Here is a 25,093-nt window from a genome sequence, read left to right as displayed (position 1 = left end):
CATGCACTCACCCAGAAGCACTTCCAGGGGCGCCACATAGAACTTTCTGGAAACACTGGCCCAAGACCAGGACCAAGAGAGTCGCCTGGACTCCGGGGCACAAACACGAGAAACACCTCCTTCCCAGATGCTGGAATACAGCAACGTAAGGGAGACAGGACGCAGGGAAGTGGGTCTCCGGGCTCCAGGAAGAATCTGATGCACAAACTGAGGCCCATGGAGACAGTGAAGAGAGAGACTTCAGTGGAGGCGGAGGAGGAAGCCAGCAGGGCCTTCTCCCCGAGAGGGGACGCTCTGCAGGAGGGGAGCAGTTGGAACCTGCAGACACACGGTCATGGTGATGGCTTGTGACCCTGGAGACCTCTGCAGAGATGCGTGGCAGCGGGGACAGCAGTGATGTGAGGGACTGCAGTGGACGGTGAGGAGTGCAAAGGCTCAGTCCTCCCAGGGGGACAGCAGTTGGCCTGGAGCCGCCCTGGACACCGTCGGCTGAGAGCAGACTTCAGAGCTGCTGCCGGCTCCGTCCTGCGGCTCCCAGCTGGGCTCAGACTGGGTCAGACAAGAAACAGCTTCTCACCTCCAGCCAACTGAAGAGGTAGGATCATCCAACAGACTCAAAACCCAAAGCCAAATACTCCTGGAAGATACCTCAGAGGAACAGTCATTACCTAAGGGTGCTAAGGACTAGCAATAAAGCAACCCACTGCTGGCAATTTAAAGCGTCAACCCAGGAATTAAACTTTAAAAAGGAAAGAAAACTAGAAGACACTTAAACAAGATGCCACCCCAAATGTCCAGTTCCCCAAAGGCAGATCCCGGGCAGTGAGGTGAGCAATCCGAGAGCCCCCAGCTGGCCTCTCTGAAGTGGTAACAGCAAAGCAACTGAATGCGGCTCTGGGAAAGATCAAATCAGAAATAATCTCTCTCAGACAACTGCAGGGATGGTGTCCGGGACCACGCTTTGTGACGCTAGAGCGGGGAGAGACAAAAAATAGACAAGTTTAAGAAAATTACGGAAGCCATGAATGCTCAGCATAGGGAAGAAATGGAATCAGAAGGCAGATCCACACAGATGTCCAGGAGAATAAAAATTCCATTACGGTATCCACAGCAGATTAGGGCCAATGGAGGACAGATCTCAGATAGAAAAGACAGGCTTGCAGTTAGCAATCATGAAAAGAACCATTTCTCAAAACTAGGCAGGGGCCCTGAGAAATCAGCCCAGCAGCTGCTAGATGAGATGGAGGAAATAACTTAACATTGATTGGAGCCAATGAAAAAGCAGGACACAACACAAATGATATTATAAGCTGTTCACAGACATCAGGGCGGAAAACTTCCCTGATACAGAAAAAGAATTTGACATGCAGATAAATCAGGCATATAGGACTCCAATTAGCTCTGACAAAAAAAAAAAAATCTGCAGCCAGGCATATCATAGTCAAAGTTTCCAGAAATTCAACACAAGAATAGAATCTTAAAAGCTATTAGGAAAAAGAAACAAATCACCCATTAAGGAAAGCCCATCAGAATCACAGCTGACTGCTCAGCACAAACTCTGAAGCCAAACCGAGCTTGGAGTGAAATATTTTAAGTTCTAAAAGAAGACAACATTCAACCCTGATTGATGTGCCCCGCAAAACTATCTTTCAAAACTGATGGAGAAATAAGATACTTCCATGACAAAGAACATCTCGGGAAATTTATAACCACCAAACCAGCACTCTAAAATGTTCCAGAGGACATTCTAGAAAAAGATAACAAGGACTACAACCCTGTGACCCCAACAGAAGCAACCCACCAGGCAAGGCAACCAATTAAACAGAGGGAGGGAAAAAGAGGGGGGCCCATAACGGGAAAGTAACATGACAAGGATGTCGATACACATCAGTTATACCATCCATTCACCAATCAGAAGGCACAGACGGGCAGAATGGGTCAAGAAGCAAGATTCAACAAGGTTCTGCATGCAATAAACACATTTAATTCAAAAAGAAATTTATAGACTGAAAGTCAAAGGATGGAAAGCAATACTCCTTGTGACAGGAACCCAGAAAAAAGCAGGGTTAGCTGTTCTATTTGAAGACCAAGTGAATTTTAAACTAAGACTGATCAAGAGAGATGAAGTCACTATATCCTTGAGAAGGGAACAATCCAAGAGGAAGGGATAACAATCATAAATAGTTATACAACAAATACCAGTGCACCCAACTATATCAAACTATTACTAATGGGCATTAAAATCAAGGTAGTCTAATGTAAACGTATTGGGGATCTCAATACCCCACTGGCACAAAAAGACAGTGTCATGGTTTATGTCAGTGGCCCCAAAGCCTCATGAATCACAGACTCGACCAAATCTAGCATTTGTGATTTGCTACACCCACCTAGGGGTGGAGCCAGGACGTGATGCACTGGCGGGAAGGTGGTCTCTCTCTCTCTCTCTCTCTCTCTCTCTCTCTCTCTCTCTCTCTCTCTCTCTGTCTCTCTCTCTTTCTCTCTCTCTCTCTCTCTGTCTCTCTCTCTGTCTCTCTCTGTCTCTCTCTGTCTCTCGCCAGTTTGCACCCTGCTGTTTGCAGCCGCCATGAACTGCAGCCCTGCCATGCCACGCTGCCTTAGAGCGAACTGAGTATGGACTGAAACCTCCAAGAACTGTAAGAAATAAACGTTTCCTTCCCTAACTTCGTGCATCAAGTACTCTGTCTGAGCGACGAGTAAAAAGTAACTAAGACAGACAGATCAACTAGACAAGAAATCAACACTGAAATATTAGCACTGAACCAAACTCTTGAACAAATGGACTTGGTAGATGTCTGCAGTGCTCCACCCACAACGTCAGAATAACATTCTTCTCCGCTGCACCCGGGACGTTCTCCAAAATAAACCACATACCAGCTCGTAGCACAGGCTTAAGTAAATGCAAAGGAACTGAAATTATTCCATGCATACTTTCAGACCATAGTGCAAGGGAATTGGAAACCCACAGGGAAAAAAAAAAACCACAAGAACTTTATAAAACACAGGGAAATTAACGGCACCCTACCAGCCAATGGGATGCGGATGAAATTAAAGGAGAAATTGACACTTTTTACAGTTGAATGATAATGACAGTGCAACATACCGGAATTTATGGAACACAATGAACACAGTCCTAAGAGGGAAATTAATAGCAGTAATATCCATAGCAGGCAACAGAGCATGTGCACATAAACAACTTCATGGTGAACCTCAAATTTCTAGAAAAAGAAGAGCAGGTGAAACCAGAAGCTCACACAAGGCAGGAAATGATAAAACCCAGAGCAGAAGGTAACACACTGGAGACTAAAAAAAAATACAAAGAATCAATGAATTGAAGAGCTGATTCTTTGAAAAATTAAATAAAATAGACAAACCCTCATCCAACCCTATCCAAAAAAAAAAAAAAGGAAAGAAAATATTCAAAGCTATGTAATTAGGAATGAAAAGGGTGAAATCACAGTGGACCCTGCAGAAATCCAGATCCTCTATTCAGACTTGGAAAACTTGTGTTCTGATGAGATGGAAAATACAGAAGAAATGCACAGATTCCTAAGTACATGTGAGCTACCAAAGCTGAATAGAGAAGATATAAAAATCCTAAATAAACCAGTACCAAGCAGTGAAATTAAAGATGTAATTACAAAACAAAGAAAAACCCAGGCCCTGACAGATTCACTGCTGAATTCTACAAGAAAGTTACAGAAGATCTAACACCACTATTTTTTAAAGTCTTTAATGAAATTTAAAGGGAAGCAATCCTCCCAAATTCACTCCTGGAATCAAACATTCCCCTGAAAACTAGAGAAGGACCCAACTAAGAAAGAGAATTACAGGCTAATGAACATAGACACAAAAACCCTCAATAAGATACTGGCAAACAGAGGGCAGAATATCACCAACAAGATTATGCAGTGGGATGCACCGCAGGGATGCAGGGGCGGTTCAACATACATAAATCCATACATGTAATATGCCATGCTAACAGAGCCAGGGACAAAAATTATATGATCATCTCAACAGAGGCAGAAGAAGCTTTGACAAAGTCCAACACCCATTCATTAAAAAAAAACCCTACATAAAATTAGAATAGATGGTCTTTATCTTAATCTGATAAAAGCCATCTACAACAAACCAACAGCCAACATCGTACTAAATGAACAAAAACTGAAAACTTTCTCTCTAAAATCAGAAACAAGACAAAGATGTCCATTGTCTCCGGGAAACTTTGCCAGAGTGATTAGACAAGAGAAAGAAATAAAAGGAATAAGACAGGAAAGGCAGAAGTTAAATAATTGCTATTTGCAGATGCCGGAAGACCCCCAAACTCCACTAAAACACTGATAGATTTAATAAGCAAATTGAGTAACATAGGTGGATACAAACTCAGCACTCAAAAATCAATATATTCTCTATACTTGAATAACAAACTCACTGAGAGAGAAATCAGAGAAACAACACCTTTCACAATAGCATGCAAAAAATGAAATTCCTAGGAATCGACCTAGTGAAGGATGCAAAAGACCTTTAGATTGAAAACTACAGTCTGAAAAAGCAGACTGAGAGGATATTAGAAAATGGGAAGACGTCCCTTGTTCTTGGGTAAGAAGAGCCAAATAGTGAAACGCCTATATTTCCAAAACTGCTATACAGATTTAATGCAATCCCAATCAAAATTCCAACAGCACATCTCACAGAACTAGAGAAAACAACCCTAAAATTCATCTGCAGCCAGAAGAGACCTAGAATAGCAAAGGCAACCCTGGGCAACAAAGGCAGGACAGGGGGCATCACAATCCCTGACTTGAAATTATACTGTAAAGCTACTGTGAATAAAACAGCATGGTATTGGCAAAAAACAGACCTTGAAGATCAAAGGAACACATTAGAAGATGCAGAAACAACTCCAGACACAGTCAGCCACCTTATTTTTGATAAAGGAGCCCAACACATTCACTGGAAGAAAGACAGCCTCCTTAATAAATGGTGCTAGAAAAACTGGCTCTGCACATGCCAAAGATTGAAAGTGGACCCATATCTTTCACCACACACTTAGCTAAAATCAGAATGGATCAAAGATCTCAATATTAAAACAGAAACATTAAACCTGGTGGAAGACAGAGTAGGTAAAACTCTTGAAGACACTGGGACAGGCAGACACCGTGAGTAAAGCCCCAGCTGCACAGGAGCCATCACCAAGAATCAGCAACTGGGATCTCACCCTACTGAAAAGCAGCACCGCGGGAGAAACCACCAACAGAGTGAGGAGACCCACCACCTGGGGGACAATGTTTGCCAGCTTCCCTCAGACAAAGGATTACCACTGAGAGCGTATAAAGAACTCAAGAAAATCAGGCCTCTCAAATGTAAAGACCCAATCCAGAAATGGGCGTCTGCGATGAATGCACACTTCTCAGATTAAGAAATACAAACAGCAAATAAATATATGAAACAATGTTCAACATCACTGGTCATTCAAAAGATGCAAATTTAAACAGCACTGAGATTCCACCTCACCCCGGAAAGAAGTCAAGCAATAACAAATGTCAGGGGGGCTGTGAGGAAAAGGGAGCCTTCTCCTTGGGGAACCCTTCTCCTGGTGGGGTGCAGACTGGCCCAGCCACTGAGGAAATCAGCGTGGAGATTCCTCAGAAAACTAGGATTCGAGGTCCCATTTGACCCCTTCTGAGTATCTTCCCAGGAGAATTAAAAACATCATCGCACAGCGACGTACGTGCAGCCATATGTGTAGCCGCACAATTTGCAGCAGCTAGAACTTGGAAACAACTCAAATGCCCATCAACCGAAGAATGGACCTTTTAAAAAGGTGGTATTTTACACAATGGAGTACTGCTCAACCACAACGAAAGATTAACTGGGGACTTTTGTAGGTAAATGGATGCAGCTGGTCACCGTACGCATACCTGAAATAAATCAGACTCACCGTGTAAACAGTGTGGGCTCCCAAGTGTCAGAAGCTGAAAGAAATTATATATAAATGCATTATATATAGTCCACATATATGTATACGTGTTGGTTAGCAGAGTCAGTACCAATTTCCCTTAGTTCATTGAAAAGAAAAGTTTGTGCTAGTTTGGACAATTAAATATCTCATTCTCTGAGTCACTAATTTAAAGGTAACAATGTGCAATGTATTAACCATCGCTACCCTCTAATTATTGTTTGGAAATATTTTTCTCTTTAAAATAAATTTTTTCAAAAACGGAACATGGCAACGATCAGTAAGTCTGACAAACTAACTTCTCCAGGGTAAAAAATGGAGACGAAGAAATAGCTATATTATGAGACAAAAGAAAGATGCTAGAGCCCGGCAGACCTGGAAAGAACCACCAGTGTGTGTGATGGAAACTATACAAACCAGCCGGATACCGGTCAGCGGGCGTATCCCCTGAGAGACCCCCCAGGGCCACTAAAGAAAAACTGATAATTAGTAGATCCACTAAAAAATAGCCAGTGCGGAGATCAAACACCATGTTAGCACAGAAGAGAATCCCAGGCCCTTCTGCTTTCACTTAAGTTTTCTACCAAACATTGAAAGAAGAAATAATTCAACCTTGTATAAAGTGTCTCAGCAAACCCAGCGGGCGAGCAGGATTCTCACCCAGGACACCGGGGAAAGGAGGCTGAGCCTGCACCGCCACAATAACAAACACACAGACACAATAACAAACACTCAGACACACCGAACCAGACGCAGCCAGCTGCGAAAGGCGTGACATCAGCGCTGAAGCTGTGTTTCTCCCAAAAATGAAGGCTGCTGTGTCATTTTAAAATCAGTTTAATTCACCATATTAACAGAACAAAAGAGAATAATATGATCATTCGTGTAGATGGAGAAAAAGCTTTTAACAAAATTCATACACTCATTATTCCGAAAGAAAAGAAAAAGAAAATCCTCAGCAATTAGCAACAGATGGAAATTTCCCGAACCCGATAGAGGACTTTGCTACTTAACATCCCCCAGTGCAGCACTGTGGAGCCTGCAGCGCCCGCTGGGTGCCCGGCTGCCACTCCCGCCTCTCCCGGGCGAGCTGGGAGCCCTGGATGGACCGACAAGACCAGGAAAAGAGGGCAGAGGCCTGCGGACTGAGAAGACGGCAACAGAGCTCTCCTGGTGCGCAGAGAGCAGGATCGGGTGTGCAGGAAACCCTCGGGAGGCCGAGAGACCACGACAAGAACTAATCTGTGCATCTAGCGAGGGCACCAAACGCAAAGCAAGCACAGAAACTAGCTTGGGTTTACGCAGGAACAACGCGTAACTGCACACGATGACACTGTTAAAAGAAGCCTGATTTACAACAGCATCGAGAAGCAGAGTCCGTGGAACACAGTTGCAGATGTGCAAGGCCACCCACTAACAGTGACAGAACACGGCTGAGAAAACGCAGCCCGGAAGGAAGCCAGAGAGAAGCCGTCCGTCCAGCGGGAGAACCGAGATGATCTAAATGTCAGCTCTAAATTGATCTTTCCGCACAGCGTCTTCCAGGCCCACTCCCGGCGGGCTTTTTTGTAGAAATGGATGAAATGATTCTAAAATTTATACAGAATTGCAAAGGACCTAAAAATACCACTGTGCCATGCGACTTGCTCTGAGAACAGAAACGTCCTATTGAGCATTTTAAATGAGACTATTGTGCCTTAGGAACTACATCTTTAGTTTTACTTAATTGTAATGAATTAAATTGAAATCACCACATGTCTCGGGTGAGTCACTGTTTTGGATATTACAGACCCAGACTACCCAAGGCAACCGTGCAAAGGAAGAAAAGCACGGCAGAATCCAGGCTCCCAGCTTGCAAAGCTTACATAACACAGCCACAGTCAGGGGATGGCACAGGGCTGACATGGAAATACACAGGGCCAGCAGGCAGACGCAGCAGAGGCCAGGAGACCAGCTGGCCCGGGTCCCGCGACTTTACACAGTGCCACCAAGGCCCCCAGCAGAGAAGGAGGGGTCCCAGGCAGCTGAGCATGCACACGGAGAGAAGGCAAACTTCAACTCCACTGCCCCGGGCACAGATATTCACTTGAGATGAATCATTGACCTCCGAGAGAGAATTAAACTTTATTTTGTACAAGCAAATCCAATACCCTCGTGTCCTGGGGATTGGCAAACGTTTTGGGGGTGGAGGGGAGCCCTGGGGAAGATTTCAGGGTGAGGGATGAACTTATGTCGGTGGATTCTGCCCTGCGTGGATCTCCAGCACCTGCAGCCTGGACGGAAAGGACCCGTGAGGCAGGCTGGCCTCCGCTCAGCACCCTGCACGCCGAGCTCAGTGCTCCCCAGCGCTGCGCACTGCTGGGCGCCATGACCTTCTCTCACCGTGCAGGAAAGGCAGGTGGAGGAGAGGATGACGGATGGCCATGAGATGATGCCAAATTTTCACGGTGGCCTCCCCTGCAAGATGTACAGTCTTCCCCAACTTTTATGTATGTTTTAGTTGTTTTCATAAAATGTTGGGAAGAAGATACATCCAGGGGCCAAGGATACGATTTGGTGGCCCAGCACCTGCATGGCAAGCGCAAGGTCATGAACTTGATCCCTGGTACAGAAGAAGAAGAGGGAGGAGGGAGGAGGGAGGAGGGAGGAGAAGATCCATCAGTGGTTGGCAAAAGCATGCTCAGCACTGTGAGAAATGAGAGGAATGCAAAATAAAACCACGGAGAGAGGCTCTTACACACCTGCCAGATGGCTGGAGTTACAACAGGGTGCCAGCGAGTGGAGACCAGGACGCCAGCTCGAACCTCACAGGCGGCTGGCACAAACACGAGGGTGCAGCACTTGGGGCCTGGCAGTGTCTGAAAAGTGGACCTCGCCTCGCCTGGGATACAGCAGGCTGTCTACCCAGGGGACACACAAACACACGCACGGGGTGACGGCAGCAGGTGTGTTCTCAGCGAGCAAGGGCGTTTGCGTCTGCTCAGATGGGAACTGTCCACGGACGGCAGCGTGCACACGCAGGTGGCCCGGACAGCAGAGTCCCAGGGCCGTGGTGCCACTCGGGTGTCGTTCTGGAATGGCCAAAGCTCCAAGGCCTCCGCGTGGGGATGGTGGTGACAGGTAGGGTGGGGAGAGGGGCCGGGCAGGACACCGGGCACCTTCTAGTCATCGGAAATGTGCACCTCGGTTTGGGTGGTGACTACGTCCTTTTCTCTTAGAAAATGAAATGCTTGTGCATACACATGCCTGCGGTGTGATCAAAGACTGTGTCCTGGATGTAAATAAAAGTTACTACAGTAAAAGACTCAGTGCCACGCGGGTGCCCTGAAGTACTCCCCGCCAGCTCGGACACACTGAGCCACCGTTGGTGCCACCCTGCAGCAGCTCTGGGGTCCCTGCATCGTGAGTGTCTTCAGCTGCACGGGCATGGTGTGCTCTTTCTCGGTGTCCTGAACCCACTCAGAATGTCTGCCTTCTGCGGTCCTTTGATTCTGGGTGACAGGCAGATGTGCCCTGCAGCCACACCAGGGAGTGAGGTGGATGAGGACCCCGCGCCCCTGCCTGTCTGTGGGATGGCGCTCGGCAGCAGCGCTTAGCAGAGTTTTTATCACAGCCTGGAAAGACACTCATGACAGAGGACCCAGAGCTGCTGCGGAGAGAGGAGGGACAGCCACGCATGTCACATACCCCCGTGGACCAAAACATTGTGAAATCACTCATCACTGTATTTATTCATTGATTGGTTGTCTCCCTGTGCAGTTCAGGCTGGCCTTGAGCTCACTTTATAGCCCAGGTTGGCCTCAAACTCATGGCGATCCTCCTGCCTCGGCCTCCGAGTGCTGGGATTACAGACGTGCGCTCTCACGTCCAGCTAAACATCCTTTTCATAACGTGTTTAACGGCATGGTAACACGGGCACTGCACTAAATCAATCTTACACAGGATCCAAAACACTCAGCCTGCACAACTGATTTCTTTAATTCTAAGACATTACTTACTGATTTTAAGGCTTCGCACAGATTTGACTAATGACTTTTCCTCCAAAGGTCACCATCTAAGCTGGAGGCTGACGTGTGTGTGTTCTCGTCCCCGGGCAGCAGGGAGTTCCGGGAGCAAAGCGTGGTCCTGTCCCGACACCTGCGTCCCCACCCCAGCGCTCCTGCTGCCCAGGGACGCGGGCTCCGCCGCTCCCGGCTGGCTTCCTTTCAATTTTTACTTCCCATAACCCGAGTGCGCTATGTGTCACTGACTCACGGGGGAGTCTTGGCGTATTGAGTGTATAAATCCCAATGGTAACATTTTATTCCTCCCAAGCCCCCATCCGAGGGGGGTCTGCAGCACCCCCTACCGCCAGGCAGGAGGCCTCTTCTGAGCTGGTGGCCGGATTCCACGCTGGTGGCGTCATTTTCTTCTTTAGCACAGCCCGCTGGTGTTTAGGACAAACCTTGTTCATTTCTGAAGAAGGTCTGGCCTCAGCTCCACCGGGCCCTGCAGCAGCAGCTCCTCGAAGTCTATGTGACTCAGTTTCCTAACCAGCCCACGAGCCGAGGGCAGCAGCTCACAAGAGAGCCGGGGGCGGGTCTGCGGGTCAAACGGGGACCCGGTAAGGGCCAAAACACCCTGTCCCCCTTCTCACAGGCGCCATCCGCTCTGCTCAGGTCCTCACAGCCACTTCTCCCTGGGGAGAAGAGAAGGGCAGGTGACAGCCTTTACCAGGTGTGCAATGGGCCAGAAGCAGACTGGCCGGCTGTGCAGGAGGGACACAGCACCAGCCCGGTGGCCTTCGGGATGGAAAGCGGTGGAATGGGGAAGGCCAGCCAGGAAGGCAGGACACTCGGGGTCCTGGCCTCGGTGGCCCAGAGGAAGACGGACTTCCCGAGGCAGCGCCCAGGGCCCCAGGAGGGAGCTCTACAAGGGCTGAGACCAGGTACCGTGAACCCAGGGGAAAAACAGGTCCCGCAGTGACAGGCACCACATCTGAGTCCTGGTCCCCAGCCACCCAGCGAGAGAGGGCGGGTCCTGTGGCCCAGGGTGGAATCTCTTTGGGACCAGCCCCGTGGGGACAGTCAGCAAGGCTCTGTGCACACTCGGCTTTGTGCAGCGGGAGACAGGGCCCAGGCCAGGCCAGCCTGCCCCTCCCGGGGTCGCTGTCACAGAAGCCACACAGCAGGTGTCTCAGGGCAGGGCCTTCAGCCTGCGGGAGGACAAGGCCACCCCAGCTCCTCACAGGCTGCCCTCAGGCTGCACCCTCCGCACCACCCCCGGAGCAGGGATGCCATTCCAGGCTCTGCACTTGTGACTGGGATTGGGGAGAAACCTCAGAATAGTTTGAATCATCTGGCGAGCAAAGCTAAGAAAATGTGGGGGTGGAGAAAGCTGCTAGACCTGGGTACAAGCCAGAAAACCCGAGCCGCTCTAACAGGGAGGTGCCGGGCTGGGGGAGCGCCTCTGAGGGCCGGAGACACGGTGGCCTGTGGGGGGACGCAGCCATGTGCCAAAGCGGCACAGGCCAACGAGGCGAGGGGCCGATCTGGGGCCCGGGATGCCCGAGTCTCTGACAGGCCGCTCAGCGACGCGGCTCCCAGGCACACCAAGCCAATTCCAACATGATGTGGGGTGCTCAAGGGATCCCCCATTCTCCTCCTCCCAGAGCAGTGGGTCCCAAAGCTGGGCAGCCTGCAGGGGCCTGTGAGCTAACAGTGTTTTCATGACACCAAAATATCTGTCTTCCCACCTTCTGCTCAGTGTAGTTTTCAGAGGCCTCCTGACACATGATCTTGCAAAAGCTCTAGTGTAAGCCAGGCGTGGAGGTGCACACTTACAATCCCGGCACTGTGGGACGCTGAGCAGAAGGATCCCAAGTGCAAGCCCAGCCTGGGCAACTTAAACTTAATGAGACCCAGTCTTTAAAATGGGGGCGGCAAAGGCCTTGGGTTCAATCCCCAGTGTTCAAGGGAAATACACAAACTGGGTCAGGTAGAGAAGCAGACCTGTGACTCAACTAGCCAGACATTAAAGAAACTGCAAAATACAAAACAGTGCCACTGTTCCTCACTCATTTTTGGGGGAACAGTTTTCACTAAAATACAACCCTTTAAGTCGATTCATCCTAACTATTTGGTATTTCTAAACTATGCTCTAAATCTTTGGTTTTCATTCACAGATTGTAAGTACTGACTGATACAACCCGTCTATGCAAACGCACTTTGGGGTCCTCCGTGGTCCTAATGGCACAGAGGGGGGTCCTGAGACGAAAAGGCACGAGCGGGGCTCAGGCCGTAGATGCAGCCGTGGGGACCCTACTGCTGGGGACCGCTGACCAGTGCTGTAGTCTAGTGGACATGAGCAGGGGGAGATTGATCAACCGTGTCAAAATTTCAGTCCGTTCATACGTAACACACGCACACACACGCACACACAGAGTAAAAACCCAGAAACACCGGCGAGCAAACACGACACACACAGGTTAGTATCTTTAATATATAATAATGAGCTTATACAAATTTATCAGACCTCAGTAGGTACAGCGAGGGGCACTGACAATCCACAGAAGAGGAAATACAGCCACCAAATGCAGAGAGAGAACCCAGAAGTGCAGACCAAACCACAAGGCCTCTGCTGTAACCCAACCGGCAAACATCCAGCCCAGAACACCCAACGCTGGCCGCTGGGCGCTCCTCCCCGTGCTGGTGGGAACGCGAATGGACATTTCTGGAAACCCTTTTTGTCACTAGATAATGAAGACCTGAAAGGTCTTCCTACGCTTTAATGCCCCTCCAGGAATCTATCCCAGGAGGGAACTTGGCGTGGACAGTGAAAATGTGGCAACGGCCCTGACAGCACTCAGCACCGCTGTCCCTGTGCCCGCCTGGTGGGAACATTCTCGGCCCCTGCAGAACAAGCTCAGCCCAGCACTGGGCAGCTGCGACATGGTCAGTGAGGACAGCAGCACCGTACAGATGGCTCAGCGTCCTAACTTCAGAAAATGTGAAGGAACCCAGGCCCGAGCCCAGAAGGGACCCCCCAGTGTTCACTTCCTCTGCTCTGCCTGTGCCTTAGTCTCCCCAAATCCTCTGGTGGGCGGCTTGGCCTGGGGAGGGCAGAGACCTGGTGGGTTTTGGGTGGGTACGTATGTGTGAGCTTGGTTTCTCCCTCTGTCCTGGGCCAGTTGCCACCAAATATAACATGAAGTCCCCAAGAGACCATGCCACTGAGACTTGAGTCCTCGCCCCTCTGTGACCACAGGACACCCTGTCTCCCCCGCCCCCGACACAGGGAGCCTTTCCCGTTGATCTGACCATTCCAGGCTCTCCTCTCAAAGGCCCTCAGTGACAAGTCCCAGACAGGGGACCAGGCATGACCACTCACCGGGAAGGATGGGGCCTTGCAAGGCTCCTCCTTTACCCCGGGGTATGTGCCCTCTGCCCGATGCCCACATCCGCTCATCCATCCGCCACCCCGTGGGGAACTTCCCGGTGGGCTCACCCAGTGGTAGGCGTGGCTCCCTGCTCCAGAACAGCAGGCACGGAGCGCCAGGACAGTCCTGCTCGATGCCACGTGGGATTTCTCACCCCTCTCATCTACTCACCTGGGCCAATGAGATGGGTCCTTGCGGTTCCTAGAAGTCACCGAAACGCCTCAGGGCATGGAGCCAGTCCCCAGTGAGGCCACACTCAGGGAGTGTGGAGCTGCCCCTCCTAAAGGCCATTATCAAATGCACCCTGGAATGCAGCAAGCTCACTTACCAGACGGGTACCACGTGCACCAGGAGCAGTCACGAGGTCTTCCCCACGACGATGACACCGACACCAAGAGCACAGAAACTGCTCACACGCATCACTAACTCCGATGCCTCTTTACCGTCACTGTCTGCTCTCCGGAAGCTGGGGAAACCGTAACCCCGAATATGTACACAGCCGCTCCTGCCCCACCGCAGTCTTTCACCCTGTCCGTCCCTCCGTCCGTCACCGTGGTCTCCTTCCTGGGCTGCACAGGCCTTGGGTCTCATCCCCTGCCCCGGACTGAGGTGCCCTCCTCTGGGAGCCATGAGGGCCCGCTATCATCTGCTACAGGTCCAGAGTCGTGGGGAGCCATCGAGAAGGTGGCAACCATGTGCCAGTCTTGTGCCACTGACGGGAGCGCCAGGAGTCACCAAACCACACATAGCTGGGACAGCAGCAGCCTGGGCCAGGCACAACCATCAGAGGCAAAGGGCCAGCAGTGGACATGGATGGGAGGGTGGCCAGCCCTGCCCGTGTGGCCCAACCCTCAGTGCTGGCACGGACCCGGGAGCTCTCACAGCAGGAGTTGGGGCAGAGATGGCAGCTGTGCCCCTCTGTGCTGGGCCGGGCCACACAGAGCCCTTCCAGGCCTCTTCCCCCTGCCCCGCCTCCGCCTGCAGGCACTACTGTCCTCCTGCACCTGTTGACACCTCTGTTAGCAGATGCAGGCCCTGCTGACACAGTCCCCGGCACAGAAGGGCACTGTGGCAGGAGGAGGTGACCAGCATGCCACCCATCACCAGCCCCACCTCGAACAGCAGCCCCACTGGGGCCCTTCCCTCCGCTTCCTATGGATGAGCACCATGGTTCCACCAAAGGGACAAGGCGGAGTCCAGGGAACCTGAAGCCTGTATCCAGGCAGCTGGTCGGCAGGGCTAACAGAGCCTCGGCACCACGGGGTCTCCTGACCTGGGAGGGCCAGGGTTGCTTTAAAATCAGTCACTCTTCCAGCAGCACTGAAATTCCCTAGAGGAGGAGATGGGTCCCAGGCCCTATGCTCAGGATCCCAGGACACAGACAGCTAAGGGCGGGTGCAGCGGGAGCCCTTGTGCAGTCCAGGCAGGGCCACCGAGTCAGGGCAGAAGGAACCCTTCTCCTCCTGGGTCCACGGGGCCGTGTCGGTGCAGATCCTGGGACAGCGGAGTGTGGTTGGAGTGCCGCAGTCCAAAGGGCCGGGCCAAGGCTGGATCAGAACAGGATTTCTCAGTTGTCTCTCTGCAAGGAACCCAAGGCCACACACCTTGAGGTATAGCTGTGTCCCTCTGAGCAGCAGCCAGAGGGGACACAGGGCCGGTTCTGTGAGATTCCCACTCGGGGACCCAGCAGTCCACAACTCTGCCTTCGGTGTTGAACGGATTTCCCAGAGGCGATGCCTTGCTCCAAGAGAAGTTCATTTATTCTTCACTAAAGGTGAGACGCAGCAGCCCACGTGCGGGAAGGCTGTGCCACACGGCATCTCTGCAGACCTGGGGATAGCGAGGACGGCCGAGGGGCTAAGGCGAAGGCCTTGTGGCGTCTGAATCAAAAGGAAATGGGTCTCAATGGAAGCATTGGCGGGGGGCTGGGGGGACGCCAAACACCAGCAGCTCGTGAGCTCCCCACTAGAGACCCAGGGCAGTAAAGGAGCCACTAGCGTCCCCCTTCAGTGTGCCATGGCTCTTGGCAATCGGTATGCATGAATCCCCTGCCCATGGGGACCTGATGGACCTGCCCAGGGTCCCCGATCCTTTGATAGCAGGCAAGTGAGACTCCTCTATCTCCCGGAGCCATCGGGACCCTGGTAGCTGAAGCCGGGCATGAATGGAGGTGCATCCCAGCTGGAATGTGTGGCAGTGGAATGCAGCTTGCCCCGGCGACGTTAGGACAGCACTTGGCCCTGCCGGTGTTGATGACCAGCCAAGGAGGACACAGCCAGACCCCCTCTCGAGGTGCACACATCAAGCCCCCAGCCTGGCCAGGCTGGTTCTTTCTATCCAGAGCCCATTGGCAGTAGTGGGGCGAGCAGGTGGGGAGCTACCCAGGGCTTTGCCACTTAGCAGGAGGTCCGGCTGGGGGTCAAGGGATGCGGTCCCAATGGTCCCAGAGTTGTGCTGAGGGTCGGCGGGCCTGGCACAGGCCAAACTGCAGGGAGAGGGAAAGCATGCACTGGAAGTTGCAGGTAAGAGCTAGCACATGGACAACAGCGAGGCAGGTGACCGGGGCACCCAGACTGGGCGGGAACAGAGGTCAGGAGGGGACGGCTTTCCAAGAGGGATGCTGTTGTATGGACATTTCTTCTCCACAGCAAACAGCCGATGCTACCCGGATGGCTGCAGATGCTACCGGGCTGGTGGCGGCTTCCTAAAGGTTCCGTGCCCGAGCGGGCAGAGCCGGAGCTGGACTGGTCCCACTGGAGGCTGGGTGCACCGGGCAGGGCCCAGTGCCCGCCGCGGCCAGCTGGCGGCACAGCATCTGCCGCTCCCGCACAGCCCTGTTGGAGGCTGAAGTCTTCCTGATCTGGGCGCGCCGCGCATGGCGCAGGGGGGACTTGTAGGTTCTCCGCAACTCGGCCAGGAAGCCCTGATAGTCGTTTCGCAAGGGGCTGTCTGGCTGCATGTGCGGGATGGCCCACTTCTCGGCCTCCCCGGTCAGGCGGGACACGAGGAAGGCCACTCGCTCGGCCTCCCCCGGGAAGCGGGAGGCCTGGAAGATCATGAACCTGTCCATCTGCATCAGGAAGCCCGCCAGCTGGCCCGGGTCTCCGGAGAAGGGCTCAGGCAGCGAGGTGGGCGGGGTGGTCATGGGGCGCGTCCCGTTGGAGGTGATGGCCGAGATGGGCGGCGTGATCTGCAGCGCCCCGGGGATGCGCGCGCGGGTGCGCAGCAGGGTCAGCTCGGCCATCACGCTCTCCAGCATGTTGGTGAGGTTGGCCTTCTCGGCGCGCAGCGTGGAGGCCTCGCGGCGCAGCGCGGAGTTGGTGAGGCGCAGCGAGGTCAGCGTGTCGATCACGTCGTCCATCTGGGCGTTGGCAGCCCCAGCCGAGGCCGGGCTTTCGGCCTTGGAGGTCTGCGGCTGCACCATCCCGGCCGCGGCGGGCCACACGCGAAGGCCGAAGGGTGGGTGCAGCGGGGCCGGGGCGCCAGAATCGACCGGGGGCCTCGGGGTGCTGGGGCGGGCTGAGGTGCAGGGCAGGGGACCGGCCAGGCCCGCGCGCGGCCTGGTTCTGGTTCCGGTTCCGGATGCGGCCTCGCCGGGCCCGGAGGTGGGGCGCCAGGCCGGGCTGGTTCGGGGCCCCGAAGGATGAAGATGATTATTATTTTCCTTTTTTACGGTGTGGACTGCGGAAGCGGGGGTGCGGGGCGCACGGGCGGCTCGGTGCCCCGCGCCCACCTGGGCAGAACAAAGAGGGCGGCACCTGCGGGCGGGCGCGCGTACCTGGGTCTCCGCGGCTTCCTCCGCGCCGGCGCCACCGCGAGGGCCCTGCGGGCCGCGGCCAGCTCCACGAGTCACGGCGACGCCGCGGGAACTGCTTCCCGGTCAGCGCGGCGGCGAGGGCGGTGGCGGGGACCCAGGGGCCGGGCGCGGGCCCCGCTGGTTGCCATGGAGACCGCTCGCTCAGGAGCGCGCGGCACAGCTGGAGCCCCGCCCCGGAAGTGACGCGACCGTGCTGCCCGCTCGGCGCGATGGCTGGCCCACCTGCCTCAGCAGCCAATCAACGGTGAGTGTGCTGGCCCACCTGCCTCAGCAGCCAATCAACGGTGAGTGTGCTTGTGGCTGTTTCATTACTGCGCTTTGCTTTGCTGATCCTTCCCGAGACTGCTTGCAAAGCTCTTTTTGTAAGTGCTGTGCTTGTATTTTAGATGAAATTGACTTTTCTTCTTCTTGTAACTTGAGTATCAATTCAGTGTACTATATATGCCTTGCGGCAAGTCTTCAGAAGTCTGAAAAGTCCTAAAACCTTTTCAGTCACCTGGAGAGAGCAAATGGTAATATTACTGCAGCTCCTGTCATTTTTCCAAGATATCCTGTTATAAGTACCATTTTTTAAAAAATGCTGCCCCTTTCTCAGATATTCTTATCTCCAGAAACTCTGCTTTCCTGCTTCCTAGCCTATTTTGCTATTTATTTTTATTTTTTAAAACAACCTCAAATTTTGAAACACTATCATTAGAAGATACAATGGTGGGCTGGGGATTTAGCTCAGTGGCATAAGTGCCAGCCTTGCAAGCAGGCAGTCGTGAGTTCGATCCCTGGTACCGATAAAAAGGAAAAAGACCAAAAAAAAAAGATACAATGGTTAATATACTGCGTATTGTTATCTTTAAATCAGTTACTCAGAGTACAAGACACCTGCAGTTAATTTTTCGGACAATACCAGCACAAACCTTTCTCTTCAGTGAACTCAGAGAAATCTGCAGTATAACTATCTTAACTATCGTATATATGATTTCTTTCAGCTTCTCACATTAGGGTATTTAGCTCTTTAAATTATTTATATTTTGAATTTCTCATGGAAGAAAAGCCAGATGATACCTATGTGTCTGGTCTGTTTCACACAGCTTTAGGGTCTCAAGATCTGCCTGTTTCTTATTTATCCTTGCTGTGGCTGTGTGGTGCTCAGTTGTGTATTTACACCACATTTTCTTTTATCTGTTGGTTTCTTGATGAGTGTATAGGCCGCTTCCACGAAATACTGTTTTTGTGCCTTATGAACTGTTTTGCAGGGGTTTTTTGTTTTCTTTTTGTCCTTTTGTCTTTTTGTCTTTTTGAGACAGGGCTTGTTCTGCAGTTCAGCCTGGCCTTGTGTTCACTGTGTAGCCCATGCTGATCTCGAACTTGCAATGCTCCTCCTGCCTCTGTTTTGTGGCCTTAGCAGTATGTTGAAGTTTGAGATTTTCCCCATTAAAAAAGTTTGAAGCCATAGTTACTGCCTGGTGTTCCCCCCAAATCATGTACCACAGTCCATTCAGCCATGCCTGTCTGTCTTACTGTTCACACTGAAGTTTTATAAACCACACTGGCATATGAATCTCAGCCTCTCTCTCTGCAGGCTTCCTGGGGTCAATGCCTGCAGAAATTATCAGAGAGGAGAGAAATTATCAGACAGGAGGGTACAAGCTGTTAAACCCGGGATCTGGATGTCTTTCCAGTTCGATTCTGCTGAGCTGTGTAAGAGTAGCCAATTTCAAGCTGGGTCCTGGCTGCAGAGAAAAGTGTTTCCAGGAGGGCTGCACCCCGCAGGCATGGCCTGGGATGGAGCGGGGTTCACTCACACCCACAGCTGTCACTCCAAAATGGGAAGTGGCGTGGGAGTGTCAGCACCCAGAGGGATGCTTGTACCCAGCCTGCCAAACTGCGAAATGTCCGTGGCCAGCTGGCTGCATACTTCCAGAAGATAAAGCAAGAGAGGAAAGACCGGAGACAGGATGGCCTCCACTGCCTTGTCTGTGATCTTTCCCAAATCAGATGGAGCGGGAACTCTGTTAAATTTGACTGAGGTCAGCAACTTCAAAAGTAGTCAGTGGCCTGGACTTCTCTACCCTCCTGATTCTTCCAAATAAGTGTCCAGTCTGCTGAGACGCCCCTCATGTCCCTCCCTCAGTGTCAGATGGCCCCTCCCCTGGGTGTTTTGCAGAAGGCTGAGGCATCTGCTGTAATTCCAGACAAGCTTAAATTCCCAAGAGCCTCGACTGTAATGTCCACCCTAATGTCAGAGGTGATAAAGCATGCAATTGAGGGGATGCCACTTATTCCTATTTCATCTTATGTCGAATAGAGCCTAAGGTGGCCAGATATTAAAATAGAGCAAAATAAAAATGACAGAATCTTAAACATCAGAAAAACAGAGGATCCAGAGGTCGCTAGGATTCATGCTTTGTCTCTACTGTAGAAAGAGACTATAGAAAACTATAGAAAGCGAATATTAACAGGCTTGGCCAGGCTTGAAAACAAGAGCCCATGTTTCTGTGGGCTAGAGACACTGCTGAGTATCGGCCCAGCCCTGGGCCTGCTGGGCTCTGGTCCTGGGGGGTGCTAGGGGCACAAGGGCAGGAACTGGGCCAGGCCTCCTGTTGAAGGCGAAGGTTAGGAAGGAGGAGTCGCCATCTGGTAGGTGTCTGTCTCGGCTGCTTTTCTGTCGTTGCTGAGACAAAATTCCTGTCTTAGTCACTTCTTTCTCATTGTTGAGACAAAATATGCAATGCCCAAAATTAGGAAAGGAAAAGGTTTATTTCTCTTACAGTTTTTTGGAGATTTCAATCTATACTCAGCTAGCTCCAGGATAGGATGGAGTGGCTGAGGGGCAGCCGTTCGTGGCAGTCACAAGTTACAAGAGCCAAAGGGCAAAAGAGAAATACATGCCTTCTTCTCTCCCTTATATTGCATGCCGGCTCCGCCGCTGGGCGGGTGCAGCACTCACACCACCAATCCCAGTGCTAGACAATGAACCAATCACAAACGCTAGATTCAGCCGCCTCCAAGACTGCATGAGGCTTGGGAAGCCATCCAAATACAAGCCATAACAGGGTCTAAGAAATCTGATTCATCATAAGGATGAAATATGAAGGTGTAGCCCTGAGACAGACAAGGAACAGACACAATCTCATGGGTCCCCTGTCCCAAGTTGATGGACAGACCATGGAAAGTCATGATTCTGAACCACCAATAAAAAACACCATTCTGTTCTGCAGACCAGGGATCCAATGCAGGCAGCTGAGAGAAGGGTTTTGTTCACTCCACATTATCCTGGAAATCAAAACTCTAAAGCCCATGATGTCATCTAATGCCGTGAATAATGACCAACAGAGTCAGTAGCCATAATATGAGTTAACTTGAGGTAAAATTTAAGCGATAGAAAAGTCTGGAAAAAAGTGTAGGCATATTAGGGATATTCAGTGACAACAACGGAGTAACATTCATGAAAAGGACAGACATTGTGAAGGAAAAGACATAACAGGATCAGGTAGCTATGAAAATGGATCCTTTAAAAGGAAATGTGGTTGGCTTCCATTTCGAGGAAGAGTAGAGATACTTTTCCCTATTCTTTTCACAAGCACAGCTCAAAGCAACTTTAACAACAAAACGAAACAAAAATCCCCAACACTAAAGGGAGGGGAGAAGAAGGCAGACTGGCTGGGGGCTCAGGACCCAGGGGATGACCTGGCGGTGAATCCCAGGGTTGATTTTACCCCATTTATTCCAGAGGTGATGCTGACAAAGCTGGTGACCCAGAAGCACCAATGGCTGCAGACCAAAAAAAAGCTCACCGGAAAGGTCTGCTCTCTCTAGCCAGAGGACCATAAAAGGAGCAGACTGGACAGTCTCCACTCTACTCCCTTCAAACACTAGCTGTACTCCTCAGATCTATGGATGGGTCCAACACAATCCTCATCAGATTCCCAGCAACCTTTTTGTAGGAATTAAGATGCTGACTGTAAAATTACTGTGAGAAGTCAAAGACCTACAGTAGCCAAGACAATCTTGGACAAGAGCTAAATTGGAGGCTTCACACTTCTCAACTTATTCACAGAGTTACAGTAATTAAGACTGTATGATATTGGCGTAGATTAATGGATTGGAACTGAAGGTTCAGAAATAAAGCTAACATTTATGGTGAAACCATTTTCAAAAAGAATACCATGACAGTTCAGTGAGCAATGATCAGTCTTTACTAAAACTAGAGATAGACAGTAAAGTTACACCCCCTACCTCACACCGAACACAAAGCCCTGCCTCACACCAAACAGAGCTAGCTGAAAAAAGATCAAAGACGTAAATCCAAGAGCTACAGCTGCAGAAGTCTTAAGAAGAAGAAGGTATGTTTTGGTCACCATGGATAGAGCATTGGTTTCTTAGATGTACCACAGAAGTGAAAATGACACAAGAAAAAATTAGATACATTGAACTTCACCAGAATGAGAACTTTTATGTTTCAAAGAACACTATCAAGGAAATAAAAAGTTATCTGTAGTGGTTGATACATTGTGTATCATTGTGATTCATTGTGTCCACTTGAGAGTTTAGAAGTTTAACTAAGTGACTGAAGGGTTGTTACTTTGTAAACATCCTCAGCCTGTGCAAGAGGAGGGTGGGGAGACATGTGAGTGCTGCACCGCCCCAGGGCAGGCGGCCTGCTGACAGTGTAAGGAGGAGGAGAGGCTCGCTCTGCCCACTTTTGCTTCTGCTGTCTTCTCCTGACACCATGAACTGTTTCCCCCATGCCAGGCCACCCTGCCTTGGAGCCAACTGATCATGGACTGAAACCTCCACAAACTGTAAGCTAAATAAGCCTTTCCTTCCTTCATTTTGGGTGTCAGGTATTTTGTCCTGGCAATGAGAGAAAAGTAACTAAGACACCATCCAACATACAGAATGGGAGAAGCTATTTGGAAACTGTATGTCTGATGAGGATCTCATAGAGTGCATAAAAAACTCATAGCTGATTTTTTAAAAAGACAATTTTCAAAATGAGCAAAGGATTTGAATAGACATTTCCTCAAAGAAGATGTGCCAGTGACTGACAAGCACATGCAAGGATGCTTGATGACATTACCCAAGAGAAACACAAATCAAAACCACAGTGAGATACCACCTCATACGCCAGTATTGCTGTCACCTAAAAGACTACAGATAGTAATGTTAAAATACTGAAAGGTTTTAGCTCAGTGGCACAGGTGTCTGCCTGGCAAGCATGAGATCATGAGTTCAATCCCTGGTACCAATAAATAAAATAAAATACTGAAAGATGGTAACCCTGCCAATCAGCCAAGGGTTCTTTTACTCAGTTGAGATAGAAACTGTCAACCAGCAAGGTGCAGCTCTGTCAGCAGTCCTGAGGTCACCAGGTAGTGCCAGATGCCTGCTGTTGACACAGCCAGTTGCTGGTCACTACCACTGCCAGCCGTCACCCTCTGATGCTCACTTGTGCTGGACACCATAGGTCCACTGAACCAGCTATTTCTCCAGCAGCTGCTGGTTTCTGGAGCTCTTTGGTGCTAAGAGCTGTGAGCGTTTGTTGCTCTTTCTTTGGAAGCTGCTCTATCGGTGCTACTCAGGGTAAGACCCCTGAGTAGATGCAGAGGACTCTTGGAGCCCACACTGCCTCAGAAATGCATCACAGTGAGATTTACAGGAGTATCTGAGCGAGTCTTTGCTTAGCCTCCTGAGCAGACCGGCTGGGGAAGGGCGCTGCGTAGGTAGCAGCTGTGGGCCTGCGTCCCTAAGGAGCAGGGTTGAAAGCTTCACCAAGCATGCTGGTTATGCAGATAAGGGGCCTAGATCCCTTCCCTCCGGTGCCAGAGCGCCCCCTTCCTTCTTCAGGAAGGCAGCAGTGTTACCCAGAGTGGAGCGGGGAGCCACCTGCCTGGCGGCCTGCACTCCTGTTGGGTGAGCGTGGCAGTGGACCGGCCAGGGAGAGCATCACTGGACCCCAGGGAGGACACCGAAGCACACTGTCCCAGTCCTTTGGGGTGCATGGGGAGCAAAAGGGAAGAGGGGAAGGGCAGGCAGCTGCTGGCGAGGCCACACCCCGCTCCAATGAGTCCGGGACTCCTGGTCCGGTAAAGAGAATCGAAGCTCACACATTGCCGGTGGGAATGTAATGCACAGCTCCGGTTGAAACAGTCTGGCAGTTCCTCAAACACTTCAATGTGGAATTTCATCTGACCCAGCGCTTCTGGTGAGTGTGTCCAGAAGAACTGAAAGCCTCTGCACTGACAGAAACTCACCCCTGAATATTGATACAAGCAGAGTCGTAACAGGACGAAAAGGAACCGACTCCCTTGTCCATCAGCAGCTGAATGCATCAGTGGAATGTACCGTGCAGAGAGGTCTCGCCAGGGTATCACATTAACCAGCCACAAAATGAATATTAATCAGCCGTTAATGAATATTAATGAGCCATGAAGTGAATGAGGAAATACTGATAACGTTTTACAACAGGAGGAGGCTTGAAATCAGAACACTGAGTCAAAGAAATCAGACAATCCTGAGAAACCAGGGCCCCGTGGGCGTTCACTGCGGGTTCTGGGGTCAAACTCTCTCCTGACCTCATGCCTGCAAGGCAGGTGCTTATGCCACTGAGCTTAATCCCCAGCCACAGTGTTTGACTCTTCATATTAATCCTAGACTGGGTTAGATTAGCTCAGTAGTTTCATAAACTGTTTTCTGTCTTCTGATTTGTTCTGAGAACTTTTGTGTCACGTGCGTGTGTGTGTGTGTGTGTGTGTGTGTGTGTGTAATTGTTTCTTACAGTTCATGTTTGCAGATTTTAATACACAAGAGTTTTTATAGATGCAATAATCTTCCAAATAACACTTACCCATATTTAATTCTTTCGTGAGCCCATGAATTGCGTCTCTGAATCCGTGAATAGGTTCTCTGAAGTGTCATACTTTTCTGATCTTTGTATCTTAGTGATGAGAAAGCCTAAGATAAATTTTAGCAGAATGCAGTTTTTATTTTGTAAACACTAGTGTATCAGACTTACTGTACATTAAAGCAAATAGTGTGTTTTTATTTGAGTTGAATATACTAATTGGATGTTTTAACTACTTGATTCTTTCTATTATGTCAGAGGGATTTTTACTGAATAAGGCCAGTTGGTTACTCAAGAGTTATAACCAACATAGTCTAAGGGGCTGTTTGTTTCCTCCTGATTCTGCGTGTTTATGACTCTTAAAGTTGTTGGTGAGATGGGAGGAGTACACTCGCTTTCTGTGGCAATAAAGATTTTCTTTGACAGAGAGAGAGAATCAGAGAGAAAGAGAGAAAGAGACGGAGCTAGAGAGAAAGATAGAGACAGAGAAAAAGACAGAGAGAGCCAGAGAGAGAGCTAGAGAGAGAGAGAGATGAGGCACGAAAACCCCATGCTGTGATTATCATCTGTGGACTACCCAGAATAGACCAATCCATAGTGACAAACAGTAGAGCAGGGGTTCCAGGGCCTGAGAGGACAGAGTGGGGAGTAACTGCTGGTGGTGCAGGGTTTTGGGGGGCAGTTCATAAAATGCTCTCAAGATGGTGTTGACGGCGGATACACACAAAACTCCTAAGCGTCACACTTTACCCCTGTGAATTATGTCTTTAAAAGTCGGTGACATCCATGATCAGAGCTCACCCTCAGTTTGATCAGTGGTATCTGCAGTGACCAGAGCTGACCTGACACCGAGTGGCTGGACATGAAGCTTCCCCCGGATGTGTGATTTGAGGGGGAGCAGGGAGGAGAGGACTGGAGAGTGGGAAGGGGGTGGACAGGAGCCGGAGGTGAGGGTGTGATGGACAGAGACTCGCGGAGCCTCCGTTTGGAGCTGGCCCTGCTCTGTCGCAGCACAGAGCACCCGAGACTGGATAATTGATA

At 50.6% G+C, this 25,093-nt stretch overlaps 1 protein-coding gene across 1 annotated transcript; it reads right to left on the bottom strand.

Moving 5' to 3' along the window:
- Positions 1-12,437: 12,437 nt before the first annotated feature.
- Rtl6 (retrotransposon Gag like 6) lies at positions 12,438-17,370 on the bottom strand. Its single transcript, XM_005008521.4, has one exon. The coding sequence runs from the start codon at positions 16,816-16,818 to the stop codon at positions 16,099-16,101; it is 720 nt and encodes a 239-aa protein (XP_005008578.2). The 5' UTR covers positions 16,819-17,370; the 3' UTR covers positions 12,438-16,098.
- Between the last annotated feature and the right edge of the window lie 7,723 nt (positions 17,371-25,093).

The sequence above is a fragment of the Cavia porcellus genome, unplaced genomic scaffold (assembly GCF_034190915.1).
Source record: "Cavia porcellus strain 051 isolate PalLab524CR breed Dunkin Hartley unplaced genomic scaffold, mCavPor4.1 scaffold_40, whole genome shotgun sequence".
Taxonomy (NCBI): domain Eukaryota; kingdom Metazoa; phylum Chordata; class Mammalia; order Rodentia; family Caviidae; genus Cavia; species Cavia porcellus.
The sequence above is the reverse complement of the archived record's forward strand: the minus strand, read 5'-3'. Positions and strand labels throughout refer to the sequence as shown.

Bases quoted from the DNA above. Each gene is read 5' to 3' on its own strand.
- Rtl6 (XM_005008521.4), bottom strand. From the start codon at position 16,818: ATGGTGCAGCCGCAGACCTCCAAGGCCGAAAGCCCGGCCTCGGCTGGG.